General features: G+C 35.3%; 1 protein-coding gene across 1 annotated transcript in view; it reads left to right on the forward strand.

Moving 5' to 3' along the window:
* LOC100250772 (probable protein phosphatase 2C 9) overlaps positions 1-2,137 on the forward strand; it is a 31,916-nt gene extending 29,779 nt beyond the window's left edge. The window contains exons 5-6 of the mRNA XM_002272812.4: positions 1,316-1,470; positions 1,575-2,137. Of these exons, the coding sequence (XP_002272848.1) occupies positions 1,316-1,470; positions 1,575-1,715 (296 nt within the window). The 3' untranslated portion in view covers positions 1,716-2,137. The remainder of the gene's footprint in view (positions 1-1,315; positions 1,471-1,574) is intronic.
* The last annotated feature ends 22,031 nt before the right edge of the window (positions 2,138-24,168 follow it).

A 24,168-nucleotide genomic window follows, 5' to 3' on the forward strand; every position in this document is an offset into this window, starting at 1 on the left:
GTTTCACCTTTCTGTGCAATTGGACAGCTTTATAGATTATTAATGCATCATCAGGACTGTTTGCTACTTTAACGTGCACTTGTTTATTTGCATGTAAGTACTGCAATGTACATAACCAATTGCTTGGTTCAGAGACTATGATTTGGCTTTTTTGTGTGAGAGGGTGTAAGCTTTCTTCTCATTATCTCATCTGTTCACTTTAGCTCCGTAAAGAAAAGGATGGAATACTGTAAAAGGAAACTCCAGCTTAGGATAAACCTAAATTAGGGTTTGAGATGAGGTTACCTCTTGACATGGTATAGTGGAAGCACACACTTATTTAGGTCATCCATTTGAAAACTTAAAACCTACTTGAGCATGTAACAGAAATTACGTCACCAGAAGCTAGTTTATTGAACAAAAGAACCCCCACCCAAGTAGCATGCCCTCACCCACCCAAAGAGAAAAAACCTTAAATTCAAATTAAAAGTTTTAATATGGTTTAAAGATAAAATAACTGGATAAAATAAATTCTCTTTTATGAAATTCAGCTTGCTAAATATGCAAGTCTGTTTTGGTGCTATCCACCATGTCACAGGGAAGTGCTTTCATATCTTTTGGTTATGTTGCAGAAGCTTTTTCTCTTGTCAATCCCAACTTTTGGTTGACTTGGTTTGCACACGAGTGTTGATAAACTAGAGGATGTCTGAAGTTTGGTTTATGCCTTCAATGAGCAAAATGGGAGCATCAAAAGAAGGATGTGTTCATAAGATGAGGCAAGCTGAATGAGGAAGTTCAGCCAGATCACTATATAAACAAATCAATTCACACATCTAGAAGGGTCAATGGTGATAGAACCAATGAGAAATGATATAATTTTGGTTTCTGTCCATAAAATAGAGAGGTTTAAAATCTTATGATCAAAACAAGTTATTTTCCCCTGCTTTTGCCGTTTCCCCATCTAGTGGCTCCTGTAGTGGGGTGACTTGAGTTTGTTTGCATGAGTGGCTGTGATTGTTGTTCTTTTTACCTTGTGAGTTTGGAGTACTTGCGCAATATTAATTCATATTTGTTCTTATAGATTTCACTTCTTTTTTATAAAGGGAAATTATACAATTTTACTTCACTAACACACCATTAAAAAGCCTAGCTACAATACATAGTTATAGTAAATGAGTGGTAATGCTTCCACTGGTTTTCTCTTGCCCTTAACGGGTTAATTCTAATGTGAAATAAATGCACTATGCAGCATCTCTCATATGGAACTGGTTTATTTTGAATTTTTTTAGTTGCCTATTCTGGGAAAACCAATGTGTTTTGAAATTTTTTATATCAGGAGATGTTGCAAGAGTAAATGGGCAGCTGGCAGTTTCTCGTGCTTTTGGAGACAAGAACCTCAAATCACACTTGAGATCAGATCCTGATGTTCAATATGCTGATATTGATGCAGATACTGAGTTTCTCATCCTTGCAAGCGATGGTCTATGGAAGGTGTGAGCCACCTCGCTTTCTCTCTTTCCACATGCAAGTGTTGGATGATGATTCAGCTACATACAAATGCTTGTTTTTCTTTCTCTAATTTGTCAATAATCCAGGTGCTGAGTAATGAAGAGGCAATTGATATTGCAAGGAAAACCAGGGACCCACAGAAGGCAGCCAAGCAACTAGTAGCTGAAGCATTGAATAGAGAGAGTAAAGACGATATATCATGTATCGTTGTTCGATTCAGGGGGTAAAACATGAGTGAATTCCTGGAATGCAGGACTTGTTTGTTTGGGGAATCCGGGTTTCCATGGCATAAGATGCGATTCTGTAGAACTTTATAAAGAAAAAAAGAACAAAAAAAAAACATCAGTTTGGTAATCTCATGGAAACCAACCATCAGTTTGGAAGTAACTTCAAAGACAGGGTAGGGTGTGTCTTCCCCTCCCCTTTCTCTTCTGTAAAATTAAAATTATTGCACTGAGGTTTGTGCGGTTTGATATCTTGGTCGATTTCATTGTTGTGTAGATTCGTGCCCTTCATTTTTCTGTATTCTCTGCATGTGAACTTTGAAGGTGTCTTTGTGTTGGTTACAGATTTTATTTTATGTAATAACTGGATGAGAGAGAGAAAGAGAGTTGTTGTGAATGGAGAATAACTTTGATTATACACTTCATATGTCCGTGTCCCCACCAACAACTATACTCTCTACATGCATATATATACAGATTGTTTTTGAGGTTTCATCTTTTTTTTTTCTTTTTTTTTTTTATAAATATAGAAAAAGTTCAAAACTTTTAACTTTTGTCTGAAATCTGAAATCTGGAGTGGGAATTACACTTTTGGATCATTTTTTATTCAGATTTTAGATAAATTCAAACTTAATTCAATTTCCAACTAGAAAGACAAATACCACCTTGAACTGCATTTTTAAGCTTTTGAGGGATGGTCCAACCTCCCATCTTTCAAAGGACATCAGCTGTCTTAAAGTTTCTCATGACTTAAATTTTTTTTAAAGAAAATATAAAGAAATAAAAAATAATTTTAAAAATTATAAAAAGCAAATAAAGTATAATACAATTTGCATAGATTATATTTTTCCAACTTTTTATACAAGACAAACATACTCCAAATCAATCAAAATTTAGAGTGCATTTGACAATGCTTCTACTAGAAGTGTTTTTCGTGAATTTGTTTACTCTAGAAGTATATTTTAGATAATCATTTATCAAGTGTTTCTTTATAAAGCACTATAAGTGATTTTTTTTTTTATTTAAAAAAAAGTGTTTTCTAAATTTTACTAAATGTTTAATTTTCTTCAGAAACGCTTTTAGGCTAAAAGTGCTTTTTAAAAACGTTGCCTAATAGACTCTTAATACATTGAATTCTTTGCAAAGTCATTTAATTTAAAAATAATAATTTAGAACTCAACAGAAACTAATCACCTATAAAAATTCATAGTCCAAAACTATTTTATTGTTTCTCTTGCACATAACTATAATTTTATGATTTTTTTTTCACTAGACATGAACCTAAAATCAAGTGAAAGTTAATGTGTTGAATTTATTAATGGGTTTCATAATTTTTATAAATAATTTGAAACTCAACTATAAACTTAATTAGTACTAGAAAATCATATCTCTACTATTTCTTCTCAACATGTAGCTATCTTTTCTTGACTTTTCTAATCAAACAAATAAATTCTAAATCAAGCAAGATTAAATTGAGTAAAACTAAATGTTTTAGATTCTTTAACAAATCTATTCATTTTTAAAAATAATTCAGAATTAAAAATTTGATCTAATTATTGCATATTGAATCTTTGAAATACTATATTTGTAATTAAATTCTAAGTATAATGAAAAGTTTGACTTATTTATATAGAAAATAAGAAAATAAAAACTAATCTTAATAGGGAAAACACCCAAGAGGGGGAGGGTGAATTGGGTTTAAAAAAAAAAAATTCAAATACAATAAATTCAAGCAAAAGAAGGACAAACATAAAGAGATAAGGTTAAAGAAAGCAAACACATATTTTATAGTGGTTCGACACCCCTTGCCTACGTCTACTCTTCTCAAGCTCCTAACCGAGTGAGGTATGATTGATGATGTTATTCATTCAAGTCTAGATTACTTGGCTCGACAAATATGTAAAGACTTTCATCGACAATACATAATGCAATCGAGTTATTTTGAAGCATGGAACTTGAAAGAGAAGGCTAACGAACAAATTCACAATGTGCCCCAATGTTCATATAAGTTATTGTTTTAGTTGTGTACAAGGCTTATTGAAACAAATCTAGGGATGATTGCTAAATATAAATGTTCGGATGATGATTATTTCATGCAATTGTTTGTTGCCCTTGCAGTGTCAATACACGGGTTTAAAATGGGGTGTTGGCCTATTATATCAATAAATTCATTCCACATGAGTAGGCCATACAAGGGTGCTTTGTTTTCAACTTCTTTGTATGATGTTGATGATGGCATGTTTCCACTTGCTTATGGATTATTTAGCTCTTAGAATTACGAGGATTAACTTTGGTTTTTAGAGAAATTGAAGATGGTCATAGGTGAAACAAAGGTTATAATAATATCTTATAGGCACCAAGGGATTATCCGTAGTGTTTAAGAGATATTTGGTGGTGAAAACCATGCACATTGCTATTGCCACATTAAAGAGAATTTCATTAGCTTTCTAACAAAGAAGAACACTAAAGAGAGGAAAGAGAAGGAAAATGTTTTGCAAATGCTCAATTCTATCGCGTATGCTAGGTTAGATTGGGATTAAAAGGTTGCAATGGATACTTTAAGGACATTTAATCATGATTTGGCCAAGTGGGTTGAAGAAAATAACCCTCAACATTGAGCAATGTCTAAATTTAAGAAGATTCGTTGGGATAAGATGAAAGTAATCTGACCGAGTCTTTCAATTCTTGGTTAAGACATAAAAGACACCATAACATTTGTGTTTTCTTCATTGAGCATATGAATAAGTTAGGAACTCTTTTAGTCGAGTACAAGAATGGACTTGTAAAATGGAATAGGTGCATTGGTCCTAAAACAAAAGAAAATATTTTATTGAATGTTTCAAAGGGTGAAAATTATATGACTTATTTACACTTGGGTAGTTCCATGAAAGTATCCAATGGAAAAACATTCCTAAAAGTGGACTTAATGGAACGAACTTGAACATGCAAAGCATGGAAAATGTCTGGAATCCCATATGATCACGCTTGTGCAGCTATATGTCAAATAGGGTTTGTTAGCCCAAGGGTTCTCCTAATAAGGTTTTAATGATAACAAACTATGGATAAGTTACCAATTGGTTTGAATTATAAAGAATTTTAGGTATTAATTTGGAAATTATCAAAGGACCTAATGGATGCAAGATCAAGACTTTTGGAAGACATTTAATCATAGGAAACAATTGTAAGATGAATGCATGGGTGCACTTAGGTTTTACATATCATTTCATCCATCTATCAAAAACTCGGTTTATTCTTTAAAGTTAGAGTTTCATCAAAACTCAAGTTTTATCAAATGAACCTTAGGCAAATCACTTCAAAATTGACATATTAATTTACCTAAAGACCTTGCCTAAGTGTTAGAAGAGAAAAGAATTTCGGGCAAAAAATGGTGAACCGGTCAAGGCACTGGGCCAACCGGCTCAATCGGCCACGATACCGGTCGACTAGTTCCCTCTTCCCGGTTGAGGTCCAGTCGAGGAGTGCAAAAAACACTCTCTCTCTTCCAGTAGCCTTTCCTTCCTAGTCAAGGTATTTGCCTTATCGATTGACCTTCGGTTGAGGTCTGGTCGAAGGTAACGGTCACCTGTCAAGCATTAAATGCTCCAACAGCTAGTGAACCGATCAACCCCCAGATCGACCAATTGAGGCTTCTTTTTTATTTTGTTGGCTTCTGAGGTTAGAAACCTATAAATAGAGAGCTCCACTTCATTTATGAGCAAGAGAACAACTGCATTGATTTGTTTCCTACTTGTTCTTGCCTTAAAAGCTCTCATTTCTTGGTGCATTAAATCCCATTTGCATATCCTTTAGTGCACCTTTGTGATTCATCCTAGCCTTGAGTTGTATTTGAGCCTTTGTTGAGAGATTTATTATTGTTGATTGAGTGTTAAAGCCTTCAAGTGAGTTGAAACTTGAAGAGATTGTGTAAGAACCCATTGGAACCAAATTCCAAGTGTAAAGGTGATTAGAAGCTTGGTTGAAGCTTCAAGTTAGTGGAACCCTCACTCGTTAGGAGCTTGAGGAAATTAGATGTAGGCAAGGAAGTGTCGAACCACTATAAAATCTGAGTTTGATTTCTCTAACTCTATTTCTTTATATTTGCTTCTCTTGTGCTTAAATTTGTTGTGTTCAAAAAGAATTTTTTTTAAAAAAAAACCCAATTCACCCCCCTCTTAGGTGTTTTCCTCATTTAAGATTAACCTTTATTTTATCAATTGGTATCAAAGCTAGACCTTTTGTTTAAGACTTAGTCGTCTAAGAGGAAATAGCTAATCCATCAAGTTCATCTCACATTGAAAGTTTTGCAAAAAATAGACTCCATTTTTTACAGGAACCAATTATCCCTATTGGAAAACTAAAATGACTTAGTTTTTACAATCAATTGATTTAGACGTATGGGACGTCATTGAAGATGGCCTAACTTTTCCTTCAAAACAAGTTGATGGAGTCATGGTTCCAAAACCCAAGTAAGAATGGGATGAGCGTGATAGAAGAAATTTTCAATTAAATGCTAAGGTCGTTTATACTTTGCAATGCTCTATGGATAGAAATGAATATAATAGAATATGTCAATGCAAATTGGCTAAAGAAATTTGGAGATTGCTTGAAATAACTCATGAAGGAACAAATCAAGTGAAAGAGTCAAAAATCAATTTACTTGTTCATAACTATGAATTGTTTTTTATGAAAGATAATGAGACTATCGTTGAGATGATCACTAGGTCCACCAACATTGTCAATGGTTTTGAAGCCTTGGGAAAGACCAACAAGGAATCCAAAAAAGTGATGAAGATCTTGAGGTCATTTCCATCAAAGTGGCATACAAAGGTCACCACAATTCAAGAAGCCAAAGACTTGACCAATCTACCTTTGGAGGAGTTCATAGGATCATTTATGACATATGAGATCAATTTGGCAAAGAAGCAACAAGAAGGTAAAGACAAAAAAGAAGAAGAGCATAGCTCTCAAAGCTACAACTAAGGAAGAAGAAGAAGTTGAAGAAGAAAAAAAAAAGTGAAGAAGATGAAGATTTAGCCCCCATCACAAGAAAGTTCAACAAATTCATGAGGGGTGAAAAGTTTAGAGGGAGAAGGTTCACTTATAAAAGAGACCTTTCTAAAAAGGAATCTTCATCTCATGGTGACAAGGAGAGATGTGAAGAGAAAAGAGACTTGGTGTGTTTCAAGTGCAAGAAACCGGGACACATCATATATGATTGTCATCTCTACAAAAGTGAAGCCAAAAGGGGAAAGAAGAAGGCAATGATGGCCACTTGAATTGAAAGTGAAGAATCCTCCGAAGAAAAAAATGAGAAAGAAGTGGCAAACATGTGCTTCATGGAAATAGATGAACTTGATGAGGTAAACTCTAACCTTAGTGATGAAGATATACATGATGCATTTGAAGAATTGTATGAGGATTTTGAAAAACTTAGTTTAAAAAATATTTCTCTTAAAAAGAAAATTCAACAACTTGAAAAAGAACTTGGAGAAGTAAAAGAAAAATTTTCAGATGTTGAAATTTCTAAAACTCATTTTGAAAAAGAAAATGAGATTTTAAGAAAGAAAAATGAACCTCCTCTATTTCAATATTTTTTGTGGACAAAAATCTTTTGAAATGATTCTAGCTAGCCAAAAATGTGTTTTTGACAAACAAATACTAGGATTCAAATCTAAAAAAAAATCAAAAGTATTTCAAAAACTATTTTGTAAAAGAATCCACAAGTGCAAGTCCTTCCACTACTTGCAACTTTTGTGGAAGAGGAGGGCACATTAGTAGTACATGTCCTTTAAGAAATGGTTCTCAAAAGAATTGAAATGCACAAGCTAAAAAGATTTGGATTTAAAAATCCAAGGTCACTAATCCTCAAGGACCCAAAAAGATATGGGTACCTAAATCAACTTGAGTTTTATATTGTAGGGTTCAAAAAAGGATAAGTGGTTCTTGGATAGTGGATGCTCAAGACACATGACCGGAGATGAATCCAAGTTTTCTTTCCTTACAAAGAAAAAGGGAGAATATGTTACCTTTGGAGACAATGTAAAAGGAAGGATCATTGGTCAAGGCAACATTGGTGATGGCACATCCTATCTTATTGAAAGTGTTTTATTAGTAGATGGTTTAAAACATAACGTTTTAAGAATAAGTCAACTTTGTGACAAAGGTTTTAAAGTGATTTTTGAAGCATCTCATTGCATCATCAAGGATATTCAAAATGATAAAACCATCTTCATGGGTCATAGATGTGATAATGTTTACACAATAAATATTTCAAAATATGATGGCCATGATAAATGATTTTCAATCATGCATGATCAAAGTTGGTTGTGACATAGGAGGTTGGGACATGCTAACATGGACCTCATTTCCCAACTCAACAAAGATGAACTTGTTAGAGGCCTTCCCAAAATAAATTTTCAAAAAGATAAAGTTTGTGAAGCTTGTCAAGTGGGAAAGCAAATCAAAAACTCTTTTAAAAACAAAAACTTCATTTCCATATCTAGGCCACTTGAGTTGTTGCATATGGATTTATTTGGTCCCTCTAGGACACCAAGTCTTGGAGGAAAGTCTTATTCATATGTTATTATGGATGACTTCCCTAGATACACATGGGTCTTGTTTTCTAGTCAAAAGAATGAAGCCTTTTATGAGTTTTCAAAGTTTTGCCATAAGGTTCAAAATGAAAAAGGTTTTGCAATTACTTGTATAAGAAGTGACCATGGGAGAGAATTTGAAAATATTGATTTTGAAAAATATTGCAATAAGCATGGAATTGACCACAATTTTTCGGCTCCTAGAACTCCTCAACAAAATGGGGTAGTTGAAAGGAAAAATAAAACTCTTCAAGAAATGGCAAGAACCATGCTAAATGAAAACAACTTACCAAAATATTTTTGGGCCGAAGCGGTTAACACTTGTTATGTTTTAAATAGAATATTATTGAGACCCATTCTTAGGAAAACTCCCTATGAGCTTTGGAAAAACAAGAAACCCAACATTAGTTATTTCAAAGTCTTTGGATGCAAATGTTTTATATTAAACACCAAAGACAATCTTGGAAAATTTGATGCAAAATCGGATGTTGGAATTTTCCTTCGTTACTTAACTTCAAGTAAAGCTTTTAAAGTTTTTAACAAAAGAACCATTATGTTATTTTTTATGAATGTAACAATTCTGTCCAAGAAAGAGAGTTTTGATGATGATTTAGGTTTGGAGACTTTTATGGGAAGATTGCAAATCGAAGATAAAAGGCAACAAGAAAAAAATGGAGAAGATCCCAAGAAAGAAGAATCACCATTGGCACTACCCCCTCCTTAACAAGAGCAAGGTGAATCAAGCCAAGACCTTCCTAAAGAATGGAAGTTTGTCATCAATCACCCATAAGATCAAATTATAGGTAATCCATCTAGTGGGGTAAGAACTAGATCCTCTCTTAGAAACATTTGCAATAATCTAGCTTTTATCTCTCAAATTGAGCCTAAAAATATAAATGATGCTTTAGATGATGAAAATTGGATGATTGCTATGCAAGAAGAGTTAAATCAATTTGAAAGAAGTGAAGTATGGGAATTAGTACCAAGACCTTCAAATCAAAGTGTTATTAGAAATAGATGGGTCTTTAGAAATAAAATGGATGAAAATGACATAATTGTTAGAAATAAAGCAAGATTGGTAGCCCAAGGTTTTAATCAAGAAGAAGTGATAGATTATGAAGAAACCTTTTCCCCCATAGCTAGGTTGGAAGCCATTAGGATGCTACTTGCCTTTGCATGTTTTAAAGACTTTGTTTTATATCAAATGGATGTGAAAAGTGTTTTTTTAAATGGTTTTATAAATGAAGAAGTATATGTTGAACAACCACCCGACTTTCAAAGTTTCAATTTTCTTAACCTTGTTTTTAAACTTAAAAAGACATTTTATGGTTTGAAACAAGTACCTAGAGCATGGTATGAAAAATTGAGTAAATTTCTTTTGAAAAAATGTTTTAAAATGGGAAAAATTGATACAACTCTTTTCATAAAAACCAAAGGAAAGGATACGCTCTTAGTTCAAATATATGTTGATGATATCATTTTTGGAGCTACTAATGTCTCTCTTTGTGAAGAATTCTCTAAGTGCATGCATAGTGAGTTTGAAATGAGCATGATGGGAGAACTCAACTTCTTCGTTTGACTTCAAATCAAGCAACTAAAGGAAGGAACCTTCATCAATCAAGCAAAGTATATAAGAAATCTTCTCAAAAGGTTCAACATGGAAGAAGCCAAAACAATGAAGACTCCAATGAGCTCTTCCATCAAGCTTTATAAGGATGAGAAAGGTAAATCCATTGACTCTACTATGTATAGAGGCATGATAGGTTCTTTTCTATATTTGACTACTAATAGACCCGACATTATGTGTAGTGTATGCTTGTGTGCTAGATTTCAATCTTGTCCTAAAGAATCTCACTTAAGTGTCGTAAAAAGAATCCTCAAATATTTGAAAGGGACAATGGACATAGGCTTATGGTATCCTAAGAGTGATAACTTTGAATTAATTGGATTTTCGAATATCGATTTTTTCAATTATAGGGTTGAAAGAAAAACATACTAGTGGCGTTTGTCATTTCTTAGGACACTCACTTGTCTCATGGCATAGTAAGAAGTAAAATTCAGTAGCTTTGTCTATGGTGGAAGCTGAATACATAGCAGATCGTTTATGTTGTGCACAAATCCTTTAGATGAAACAAACACTTAGTGATTTTGATTTATCTTTTGAGCATGTTCCTATTAAATGTGATAATACTAGTGCCATAAGTATATCAAAAAATCCTGTGCAACACTCTAGGACTAAGCATATAGAGATTAGACATTATTTTCTTAGAGATCATGCACAAAAGGGTGACATAACACTTGAATTTGTAAGCACAAAAGATCAACTTGTTGATATCTTTACAAAACCTCTAAGTGAAGAACAATTTGTTGATATTAGAAGACAATTAGTTGTGATTTCTTTATGATCTAATGATTGCTTAATGAATTCTTGATGAATATACCTTCTGATTACATGAATTTCATGTCATGTGCATCATATAGACATATACTTTGATATTGGTCAAATTTCAACCAGGAATCAAAATTCCCTTCATAGTGGGCATAAAAAATTGGGGATTTCAACTGAAAATGGTAGGGTGAGGATCATAAAATGAGAAAATGTGCAAAAATTGAAAAATAAAAAAGTTGACCGCATTGACCAAATGATCAATTGGACCAGGACCTGTCAACTGGTTCATCAAGATTGGGGTTTTTAAGTGACTCCTACACTTTAATTTCTACACCGTTATCTTCCATTTCTTCAAGGTTTCTTTGATTTTGCCTTCTAAAGACTGATTTGAGTGCTTTTTGAACCGATTGAAGCCTTTTGGATTGGATTTTAGGAAGATTGGAGGCTAGGGTTTCGGATTTTGGCTGCCTTCTCTTCCTTTCGCACATCACAATCAACTTTTTCTCCATTTTCGCGTGCCTAGGGCTTCAGTTGTGAGCATTTCACTCTCTACCAGCCCCTTTTCCATTGTTTCACTCTTTCTCATAGCTCCTAGACGAGAGTCGGCTACCTCTAAGGCATAAGGTAAGCGCCTAGCTGAGCCGTCTCAGTCGGAGGCTCGTTAAAATACAAGGTTTGATACCGTCCTGTTCAACTCCATGGAGGACTACCAACGGTACAAGCAACACTTTGCTAAGAGAAAAGTAGTTTCGGGGAGAAATACCAATTTTTCCCAACTTCAACATTTTAGATTCGAGGACATTTTCACTAGGATGGGTTGGCTGCCTGTGATGACTATTTCGAAGTCAGTTTTGCCAAATTTGGTGCGAGAGTTTTACTCGAGGGGGACTTATGGTTTCGGTGGCTCAATTATTTCTACTATCAGAGGAGTAGAGATCCGTTTGGACCTAGAGAGAATCTGCCATATTTTTTATATAGCTCCGGTTGGACTCAAAGTGTACGAGTCCAAGATTTGGCCCACTGTACCAGGATTCGAGCCTAGAGAGGCCATTTAGAGGATTTGCGAACTTGCAGACTCCTAGAGGATGGGCAAACCCTCGACCCACAACTTGACCGTCATCAGCCGAGTGCTACACCACATGATATGCTCCATTTTTCTACCACAGGGCATACACTGAGATGAGGTTTCTTATTATAAGGCATTTTTCATTGACTGGATGTTGACTAGGAGACGGATCCACTTGGGGTACTTGATGATGATGCACATGATCTCATGTTGCAAGAACATGACACGTGTACTCCCTTATGGTCGCTTCCTCACCAGAGTGTTCAAGGATATCGACATTGACTTGAGCAGAGAGATTGACTTTGAGGCCCCCAGTGCTTATGATACGTATGATGATCTATCGATGGGGCAGATGAAATTTAAGAAGGCCCCCGATGGTTCTTGGGTTAGGAGAGCAGTGAGACCACCTGTACAAGCTAGAGGACAAGGACAGGCATATCCTGGAGTAGATAAGGAGGTCGAGATACGAGAGATGGAGAGTGGAGTAAACCCTTAGAGTGGCTTTTAGCAAAGAGAGCTCGAGCTTGACATTCCTTCACTTCAGCCAGAGGGTGTTCAGTTTGAGGCTACCTTTTTTGAGTCGATGATGTTTGAGCAAACTTATACAGCGGGACCATCTTCTCAGCCGTCATTCACTGAGCCTACTCACACTAAGATACCACCTCATCAAGCCCCTCATGCTCATGACCATGCTCTTTGAATGGATTTATCTACTCAGATTAGCTCTCTAGGCACTCGCATGGATGAGCTTGCTGTAGTCAGTATACTCGATTCTACTCCATGGAGGATAGCATGGATCAGTATCAGGTTGGCTTCACTTCACAGTTTGAGTATCTCCAGTAGAGGTTTGAGCGTCTTGAGGATTGCGTGGATCAACATCAGGTTGGCATCACTTCATAGTTTTAGCATCTCCAATAGCGGATTGAGTGTATTGAGGATCGCTTGGAGAGTCAGCATGAGGAGATGATGGCTTACCTGCGCTCTGTGTTTCCACCTCCAACTCTTCAACCTTGATTTCTTAGAGACCCCCTTTGTTCCTTTTTTATGTCGCCAAAAGGGAGAGATATTTTAGGATCTAGGAGACTTACATGTATATCATCATTGTACTTACATTGTCATATCATCACTTGGATCGTACATATTGGATTGTGATACATTTGACTTATATATGATATGCCTATATGTTTCATGACTTACATTGTTTCTTATTACAAATTCTCTTTAGCATGTCTTGATTATCTTGGTTTTAACTTTGTAAATTTTGATTGTTGACCCATGATTGGTTTGAGGGGGATATTCTTCTTCTCCTAGATAACCAAGGTTTGTCATCATTAAAAAGGGGGAGATTGTTAGCCCAAGGGTTCTCCTAATCAGGTTTTGATGATAACGACCCATGGTTAAGTTACTAATTGGTTTGAATTATAAAAAATTTCAGGAATTAATTTGGAAATTCATCAAATGACCTAATGGATGCAAGATCAAGACTTTTGGAAGACCTTTAATCATAGGAAAAAAAAATTGTAAGATGAATGCATGGGTGCACTTAGGTTTTACATATCATTTCATGCATCTTTTAAAAACTCGGTTTATTCTTTAAAGTTACAGTTTCATCAAAACTCGAGTTTTATCAAATGAACCTTAGGCAAATCACTTCAAAATTGGCATATTAGTTTACCTAAAGACCTTGCCTAAGTGTTAGAAGAGAAAAAAAAATAGAAAAAGACAAGTTTTCAGGCAAAAAATGGTGAACCGATCAAGGCACTGGGCCAACCGGCTCAACCGGCCAGGATATTGGTTGACCGATTCCCTCTTTCCAGTCGAGGTCTAGTCAAGGAGTGCAAAAATCATTCTCTCTCTCTCTCTCTCTCTCTCTCTCTTCTAGTAGCCTTTCCTTCCCGTTCAAGGTATTTACCTTCCTAGTCGACCTCTGATTGAGGTTCAGTCGAAGGTAACGGTCACCTACCAAGCATTTAATGCTCCAACAGCTAATGAATCAGTCGACCCCCAAATTGACCGATTGAGGCTTCTTTTTTATTTTATTGGCTTCCGAGGTTAGAAACCTATAAATAGAGAGTTCCACGTCATTTATGAGCAAAAGAACACCTACATTGATTTGTTTACCTATTTGTTCTTACCTTAAAAGCTCTCAGTTATTTTCTTGGTGCATTAAATCCCATTTGTATATCATTTAGTGCACCTTTGTGATTCATGCTAGCCTTGATTTGTATTTGAGTCTTTGTTGAGCTAGGTTGAGAGATTTATTCTTGTTGATTGAGTGTTAAAGCCTTCAAGTGAGTTGAAACTTGAAGAGATTGTGTAAGAGCTCATTGGAGCCGGAATCCAAGTGTAAAGGTGATTAGAAGCTTGGTTGAAGCTTCAAGTTAGTGGAACCCTCACTCGGTTAGGAGCTTGAGGAGAGTGGACATAGGAAAGGAAGTGTCGAACCACTATAAAATCTGAGTTTGATTTCTCTAACTCTATCTCTTTATATTTGCTTCTCTTGTGCTTAAATTTGTTGTGTTCAAAAAGAATTTTTTTTTTTTAAAAAAAAAAAACCAATTCAACCCCCTCTTGGGTGTTTTTCTCATTTAAGATTAGCCTTTATTTTCTCAGGGTTAGATGTATCCGATTTTGTTGATGATTGGTATAAATACAACTTTCAAGAGAAGATATACTCTGGAAGCATGCATACTTTGGTAACACATGACATATCAATGATTGCTGAAGATGGAATTGTTTGTGATGCCTTGGGTCACACTTATCCCTTTCTTAATCCTCCAACCACAAAGCACCCTCCTAGAAGACCTAGGAAATGTCGAATCGAGTCTCAATTCATGTAAGAAAAAAAAAAAACAGTTCATTGTTCTTAATGTTTAGGCATAATCATGCAACATGCAACAACCCATTACCATGACTATTTCATTAACTTCATAATGTAACATCGACTTTATATTAGTGTGTAATAGTTTGGTAATCTTCATTGTTGTTTCCCTAATTATAAGTAATGACTAATTTATTGGATTTGTAGTGTTTGGTGTAGACATACTGTGATTGTATGTTGTCCTTTAATTTTATGGGATATGTTACATGATAATGTAATTGTAATAGCAAAATGTGTACCTTGGTGAAAAATGTTCAAAGATCTCGTTGAGGTCATATAGATTCACATGGCATCCCCTTGAAATAAACATTAAATTTAAAAACATAGTATGCTATTAAATAAAATTGAAATACATGCAATAGGAAATGGGTAAAACAAATTGACATAGGATAATGTATATTTATTTGCTTTTAACTTTAAGTTGGATGTTTTCTTTTTAGTAATTGATTTACATATTGAAATCTAACCTATATTACTCAAGACGAAGGAGATGAACAACTTTAGATGTACAAATGTCATCAATCATACTTCATATTTGAATATTTGAATTAATAAAGCAAGTAATGTTGTCAAAAAATGATGAGTTCAAGCAAGTGTATAGAGCTGTATTAGTTGAAATTATATTATATGCATTTGAAGCATAAGCAAGCGGTAATGTAAGTGTTATATGTGAAAATGTTCATATAGAATACATAAGATAAGTGATCGAAGTAATTGTGATCCAAATGTTGTTATTTGTATACCCAAATGAATGTAAAGTCTATGATTCCTTCAACAAACTTTATTTGTACTAACTAATTTTTTTATGTTGTTGTTCCAAATGAGGTGGTTAAGTCATATTTCATTGTCAATAATTGGTGAATTTACTTTCGTGGACAATAGATTGTCTTGATTCATGATTAGATGAAAAAGAATAATAAATGAGATTATTTTGATTTTGAATGGTATTATATTGTGAGTCATTTGAATGGTTTTTGTTTAAAAAACTATGAATTTGAAATGACTTATAGTTGAATTGAAAAATGAAGGAATATAGTTGTACTAAAGTAGGGTTCAATTTCTATAGGCATAAAGGAAGAAAGAGGTCATGCATTATATGAAGAGGTGATCCTCGGGAAAATAAAAACAAATTGTTAACCAATGGGCATAATCGTGGCCAACCTTTACATGTAAGGGCTACTGCTTTTTGGATGATGACCCTTAATCATATTATTAGTTTTGATTGAAGTGGTTAGTAGCCAAAATAAGGGTTGACCGTTTAGTTCATAGGTAGTCCCATCATTTTTCTTATTTAAAATTGATTTCGTGTTATGTGAGAAGTTCGTAAAAGAGAGATTGACCCATTGAAACCATGGGAAGGCGTTCAAACGCAGACACTATACCCTTAGAATCAATGGAAGTTGTTTTATATAATAACATTAGTTTGGTATGGTATATGTAGAATTCAATCTAGGGACACACCCTTCATTTCAGAGGCATGCCTATGTGTGAATGGCGTTATATTAGTATGCCACATGCAGAAGGCAAAGTAGGGGCGTACCCTTCGTTGTAGAGGCATGGACATAGGTATGACAACATTATTTTGGTATGTTATATATAGTACACAAACTAAGGGCGCACTCTTTATTTAAGAGGCATGCCTATTGGTGAAACCATTATATTGGTAGGTTATGTGTAGTACTCAAACTATGGGCACAACCATCATGAAATATGCATATATGTGTGTGAAAACTTAATTTTGTTATGCTATGTGCAGTAGGAAAAAGATAGCTATGTCTATTTTGTCAAAGACATGCCTTAAAGATGACTAGATTTGAGGTGTAGGTTGGCCAATAAGGCAAATGGAGGTGTGACCAAAGCTAAACATGTTGGCCCTTGATGTTCATATCAAATAAGCGGCCACCAAAGAAATAAATGAACCAAGTATTGCATTATCAGATGTTTGGTAGATACCATATGTTCCAATGTTCCAAAGTGCATCTCGAGGTGGATATCAACCTCCAATCACTTCTGGATGTGTTCCAAAATGAAATAATGGACCATAGGTGAGATAACATGGGGGTCCTGGTAGCATTAAGAGTGCATGTACTAAATTTTATAAATGATGTACCAAATTTTGTAAAGGATGTACCAAGGGTTTCAAAGTGCGTCCCAAGGTGGGGATTAGACTCCAATCACTTCTAGATGGGTTTCCAAATGAAATAATGGACTATATGTGATAAGATGGGGGTCCTAATAGCATTAGGAATGGATGTACCAAATTTTATAAATGATGTACCAAAATTTTGTAAAGGATGTATCAAGGGTTTCAAAGTGCATCCCGGGGTGGGGATCGGCCTCCAATCATTTCCTTATGGGTTTCGAAATGAAATAATGGACCATATGTGATAAGATGGGAGTCCCAGTAGCATTAGGAGTGGATACATAATTTTATATAAAAAAGAATGTACCTAATTTTGTGGAGAATGTACCAAGGGTTTCAAAGTATGCCCCAAGGTGGGGATCGGCTACCAATCATTTTCAGATGGGTTCCAAAATGAAATAATGGACCATAGGGGATAAGATGGGGGTCCCAATAGCATTAGGAATGGATGTACCAAATTTTATAAAGGATGTACCAAATTTTGCAAAGGGTGTACCAAGGGTTTCAAAGTGCATCTCGAGCTAGGGATTGACCTCCAATCACTTCCTTACGGGTTCCAAAATGAAATAATGGACCATAGGTGATAAGATAGGGGTCTTGGTACCATTACGATTGGATGTACCAAATTTTATAAAGGCTATACAAAGGGTTTCAAAGAATGTTCCAAGGTGGAGATCATCCTCCAATCATTTCCGGATGGGTTCCCAAATGAATTAATGGACCATAGGTGATAAGATGAGGGTCCTAGTAACATTAGGAATGGATGTACAAAATTTTAGAAAAGATGTACCAATTTTTATAAAGGATGTACCAAATTTTGTAAAGGAATGTACCATGGTTTTCAAAATGCATCCCAAGGTGGGGATCGACCTCCAATCACATCCTTATGGATTTCAAAATGAAATAATGGACCATAGGAGATAACATGAGGGTCCCGATAGCATTAGGAGTGGATGTACCAATTTTTTTAAAGGATGTACCAAGGGTTTCAAAGTGCATCCCAAGGTGGGGATCGCCCCCTAATCACTTCCTTTATGGGTTATGAAATGAAATAATGGACCATTGGTAATAAGATGGGGGTCCTAGTAGCAATAGGATTCAATGTACCAAAATTTATAAAGGATGTACCAAGGGTTTCAAATTGTGTCCCAAGGTGAGGATTGACCTCCAATCACTTCCTTATGGGTTTTGAAATGAAATAATGGACCATAGGTGATAAGATGGGGTCCTGGTAGAATTAGGAATAGATGTACCAAATTTTATAAGGGATGTATCAAATTTTATAAGGGATGTACCAAATTTTATAAAGAATGTACCAAATTTTGTAAAGGATGTACCAAGGGTTTTAAAGTTTGTCCCAAGGTGGGGATCGACCTCCAATCACTTCCTTATGGGTTCCGAAATGAAATAATGGACCATAGGTGATAAAACGGGGGTCTCGATTGCAATAGGATTCGATGTACTAAATTTTATAAATGATGTACCAAATTTTATAAATGATGTATTAAATTTTGTAATGGATGTGCCAAATTTTGTAAAGGGTGTACAAAGGGCTCCAAAGTGCATCCTGAGGTAGGGATTGTCCTCCAATCACTTCCTTATAGGTTCCAAAATGAAATAATGGACCATAGGTGATAAGATGAGGGTCCTGGTAGCATTAGGAGTGGATGTACCAAATTTTATAAAGAATGTACCTAATTTTGTAGAGGATGCACTAGGGGTTTGAAAATGCATCCTAAGGTGGGGATTGACCTCCAAACACTTACTTATGGGTTCCAAAATGAAATAATAAACCATAGGTGATAAGATGGGGTTCTCAATAGCATTAGAAATGGACGCACCAAATTTTATAAAGGATGTACCAAATTTTGTAAATGATGTACCAAAGGTTTTGTAGTGCTTACCAAGGTGGGGATCGACCTCTAATCACTTCCTTATGGGTTGTCAAATGAAATAATAGACCATAGGATATAAGATGGGGTCCTGGTAGCATTAGGAATGGATGTACAAATTTTTTTAAATGATGTACCAAGGGTTTCAAAGTCATCCTAAGGTGGGGATCAGACTCTAATCACTTCCTTATAGGTTCCGAAATAAAATAATGGACCATAGGTGATAAGATGGTGGTCCTGGTAGCATTTGGAGTGGACGAACCAAATTTTATAAATGATGTACCAAATTTTGTAAAGGATGTACCACGAGTTTCAAAGGGTGTCCCGAGGTGGGGATCAGCCTCCAATCACTTATGGATGGGTTCTTAAATGAATTAATGGACCATAAGTGATAAGATGGGCATTCCAGTAGCATTAGGAATGGTTGTACCAAATTTTATAAAGGATGTACCAAATTTGATAAAGAATGTATCGAAGGCACCCCGGTAGCATTAGGAATGGATATACTAAATTTTATAAAGGATGTACCAAATTTTGTGAATGATGTACCAAGGGTTTCAAAGTGCATCCCGAGGTGGAAATTGGCCTCTAATCACTTCCTTATAGGTTTTGAAATGAAATAATGGACCATAGAAGATAACAAGGGGGTCTCAGTAGCATTAGGAGTGGATGTACCAAATTTTATAAAGTATGTACCAAATTTTGTAAAGGATGTACCAAGGGTTTCAAAGTACGTTCCAAGATGGGGATCAACCTCCAATCACTTCCTTATGGGTTCCAAAATGAAATAATGACCATTGGTGATAAGATAGGGGCCCAGGTAACAATAAGATTCGATGTATGAAATTTTATAAAGATGTATGTAATTTTGTAAAGGATGTACCAAGGGTTTCAAATTGCGTCCCAAGGTGGGGATCAACCTCCAATCACTTTTTTATGAGTTCCCAAATGAAATAATGGACCATAGGTGATAAGATGGGGGTCCTAGTAGCATTACGAATGGATGTGACAAATTTTATAAGGGATGTACTAAATTTTATAAAGAATGTACCAAATTTTGTAAATGATGTACCAAGGGTTTCAAAGTGCATCTGAGATGGGGATCGACCTCCAATCACTTTTTTATGGGTTCCGAAATGAAATAATGGACCATAGGTGATAAGATGGGGGCCCTGATAACAATGGGAATGGATGTACCAAATCTTATAAAGGATGTACCGAATTTTGCAAAGGGTGTACTAGGGGTTCCAAAGTGCATCCCGAGCTGGGGATCGACCTCCTATCACTTCCTTATAGGTTCCAAAATGAAATAATGAACCATAGGTGATAAGATGGGGGTCCCGATACCATTACGATTGGATGTACCAAATTTTATAAAGGTTGTATTAAGGGTTTCAAAGTGCATTCCGAGGTCGAATTTGACTTCCAATCACATCCAGATAGCTTCCCAAATCACTTAATGGACCATAAGTGATAAGATGGGGGTCCCAATAGCATTAGGAATTGATGTAAATGATATACCAAATTTTATAAAGGATGTATCCAATTTTGTAAAAAATGTACCAAGGGTTTCAAAGTGCATCTCGAGGTGAGGATCAGCCTCCAATCACTTCCATATGGGTTCCCAAATGAAATAATGGACCATATGTGATAAGATGGGGGTCTTGATAGCATTAGCAACGAATTTACCAAATTTTATAAGGGGTGTACCAAATTTTATAAAGGATGTACCAAATTTTAAAAATGATTGATTACTACTCAAAAAGTGCTCTTTTATAGCTTCTTATAAACTCTTTTAAAAACTTTGGAGTAGTATTTATTACCTTTTAACTCAATTGGCACATTAAGGACCCTTGCAAGGGTTACTGATCAGTTTTTGGCAAGTTTTGGTGTTTTTGATAGCTTTTTTATAATTAAAACGAGCCAAGAATAAGGGAGAACTTTGTGTAGTCCATGGTAAAGCAAGTTGAAGCTCAATTACATGAAGAATCCAAGTTTTGGAGAGCTTCGTAGCCTTTGCCAAATCAATCAAGTATGCAAGGAAGAGAATCAAAGAAGGAATCTAACATCCAACAATTTCACATGGCTATGCGAAATTTTCGCACCCTTGCAAAATGCCCAAGAGGAGTACAAGCTGCAGGATAGAGAGCAAGGCTGTGAAGAATGAATTTTGCACCCTTGTGAAATTTTGCAAGCCTTACGAAACTGAGGAAAATGAATTTCGCAACCCCTTGCGAACTTTTCGCAACCCCTTGCGAACTTTTCGCAACCCCTTGCGAAACCAAAGCTAAGGAAAATCAATTTCGCAACCCCTTGCGAAATTTTCGCAAGCATTGCGAAATCTTCCTGTGTAATCTTCAGATATTTTTGCACTGACTCCGTTAGATTTTTATCTCAAGATATTTTGTATAATTACCTATTCTCTCCTTGTAATTAGCTAAAGATATTTTTAGATATTTAGGATATCTAATTGAGGGGTTAAAAATATCTCTCTATATATGTCTTAAAATATCTCTTTTGTAATATCTCGGAAGGACTTCTTGAGGACACTTGTAAGATTCTCTTGAAAGAAATTCCAGGATCACTTGTACATTTATAGTAAGAAATACATAGAGCGTTGCTCTACCTTACCTACTCATTTTGATTTTATTTTCTTTCTAGCCAAACAATCTCTGAGGATGTTTTTTCAGAGGATGAGTGGCTAGGCTTTTTGTTTCTTGGACTGAAGGAAGCTAGGTAAGGGATTCGGATACAAAGTCGAAGTTTTCCTTGTTTCAGTTTTAAATGAAGAGAAGCTGTGACCCGTTAATGGTTTTTATTTTTATAGTTAACTTAAGATCCCTTAAAATCACCTGGGCCAACACTTGGTAAGCTTTTCAGACTCCCTGGAGACATCCATTAGTTATCTCTTACGAGCTTTTGAAGAGTAATCCAAGGTTAAGGATCACCTTGAATGGCCAATACTAGGTGAGAGGTATGAGCCATTGCAAGATGATTCAGTGAGAGGACTTTAGTGTTTGAAACCATTAATGGGAAGCAACTATAACACACCGGTTTGGGAGATAACTACAGGTTAAATCCCCACTGCGAGGAAAAGATCTGGAATCTCCTCTTTTGTATAAGGAACCTGAGCCTAGTGACTAAAACTCCAAGAAACCTTTTCTTTGTAATTAATCTCAGTTACTATTTTTTTGGTTAGCTTAAAACCAAATCTTTTCAACCAACTTTATGTTTTCTTTTAAAGCTAACTCATAAAAGAAAAAGCACCATTTTAGTGTTGTAACTAATATCATGTGTGATATGAAAACCCATCCTTGTGGACAATCCTAGAACCACTATGCTATGCTAGCTATGCTACTATAGTATATGGTGAATTAGGTTTATAAATTTTGTTAATAACTCCCGTCTGAGGATTGCATCAAAGTAGAACACCAATTAGGGACGAATCAAGGATGTACCAAGGGTTTCAAAGTGCATCTCGAGGTGAGGATCGACCTCCAATCCCTTCCTTATGGGTTCCAAAATGAAATAATGGACCATAGGTGATAAGATAGGGATCCTGATTGTAATAGGATTCGATGTACCAAATTTTATAAAAGATGTACCAAATTTTATAAAGGATGTACCAAATTTTGTAAATGATGTACCAAATTTTGTAAAAGGTGTACCAAGGGCTCCAAAGTGCGTACCAAGGTGGGGATCGACCTCCAATCACATCTTTATGGGTTCCGAAATGAAATAATTGACCATAGGTGATAAGATGGGGGGCTCGATAGCATTAGGAATGGATGTACAAAATTTTATAAATGATGTACCAAATTTTGTAAGAGATGTACCAAGGGTGTCAATGAGCATCCCGAGATGGGAACAACCTCCAATCACTTCCTTATGGGTTCCCAAATGAAATAATATACCATAGGTGATAAGATGGGGGTCCCGATTGAAGGGAAAAACCTGGTTCTCTTCGTTTCCCAACCCCGGATTAGGTTAGGAACATGCATAACTATCCTAGGCTTTTTCTAAATTCTATGCATAGTGGGAAAATAGCATTTTTATACATTAAAAGGATTAAGAAAGTGCTAATAAAAACCATACCTCAAATTCAGATGTTCCCGAATCAAATCCACATGGTGAAGATGAAGATTGAAATCGTAGAAGTCTTGTAAACACGAAGTCTTCCGCTCGATGACTCGAACCTTGATCTTGGCACACTTCTGATGGGGAGGAAAAGAGAGTGGAGGCTATGACTCTCTATCTCTTTGGATGGGGGAAGACAAAAGCTATGGAAACCGTAACCCCTAGGGGGCATTTATCTAGTTCCTATGTGGGCTTACGTGACTTAAGCCCACATGGGCTTAGGTCGCTTAATCTAACCAAAAATGGATTCTAATTGATTAATTAACCTAAGGGGGCTTACTAATTAATCAATTAGCCTAATCTAGAAACCTTGTTCACTTTCCCTTGTGTACCTTACGTAATTACTAAAATGTCCTTGTGCACAAAAGTGAACCTAAAGTCAACTGACCCTCATAACCCATGCCAACCAATGATTAAAATATCATGTATTGGTGCACTTGGAAAGACATTTCCAATAGATATATTGGTGGTCAACACAGGTCAATGCGGGGCGTTGACCGGGTCAAAGCTAAAAAATGAGTTGTTTCTCTACCACTTGAGGGAGTTGACCCCCTAACAAAAGGCTAGGCAAGCACCCACCACACCACTAGGGTAAGTTTGCCCCTAGTTAATTATTTTGCACCACACACACACACACACACACACACACACATATATATATATATATATTAAAAGTTTTCATATACACAAAATATTATAGCAATACTTTAAACAACAAATTAATTATAATTATTTTATAATTAAATGAAAAATTTTCATTTAATTGATTAGCAAAAAGTTTTTAATATCATTAATACATTAATTAAATATTAAAAATTATACATTTATCGTAATTTATTTTATATCATTTAATAATCAATGTACACTTATAAAATTTATATTTTTTATTAATGCATATAATATTATTATCAAATATGATAATATTATTATTTATGCATATACATACATACATACATATATATCAATTTCTTCAACAAAACAACTTTAAAATGTCTATTATATTTCTAATTTCATTTCTAATAGTTTTATTTTACATTTTCATAAGTTTTGATCAATTTTAGGCCAATCTATATTTTGTGTCAAAATATCTGCCGAAATATCTCCGATATATCCGTGATTACCAATATTTTTATCTTTGGTGCCAACATGGTATATGAGCTCAGAGTGGGGACTACTAGAACCTACAGGAATACTGGATCCCTTAGAATCCAATTCTAAAGTTGATTCAGCATCCTACTACAGAGAATCAACTAAACTCTAGTATCTTATATAAATAACAACAAGACACCAAGTGCTCGGGTCTGTAACCTGTTATCCATTGTGTTCAGTCTCCCTATGAACTAGTGTCTATAGTC

The sequence above is a fragment of the Vitis vinifera genome, chromosome 12, assembly GCF_030704535.1.
Source record: "Vitis vinifera cultivar Pinot Noir 40024 chromosome 12, ASM3070453v1".
In the NCBI taxonomy this organism is placed as follows: Eukaryota; Viridiplantae; Streptophyta; class Magnoliopsida; order Vitales; family Vitaceae; genus Vitis; species Vitis vinifera.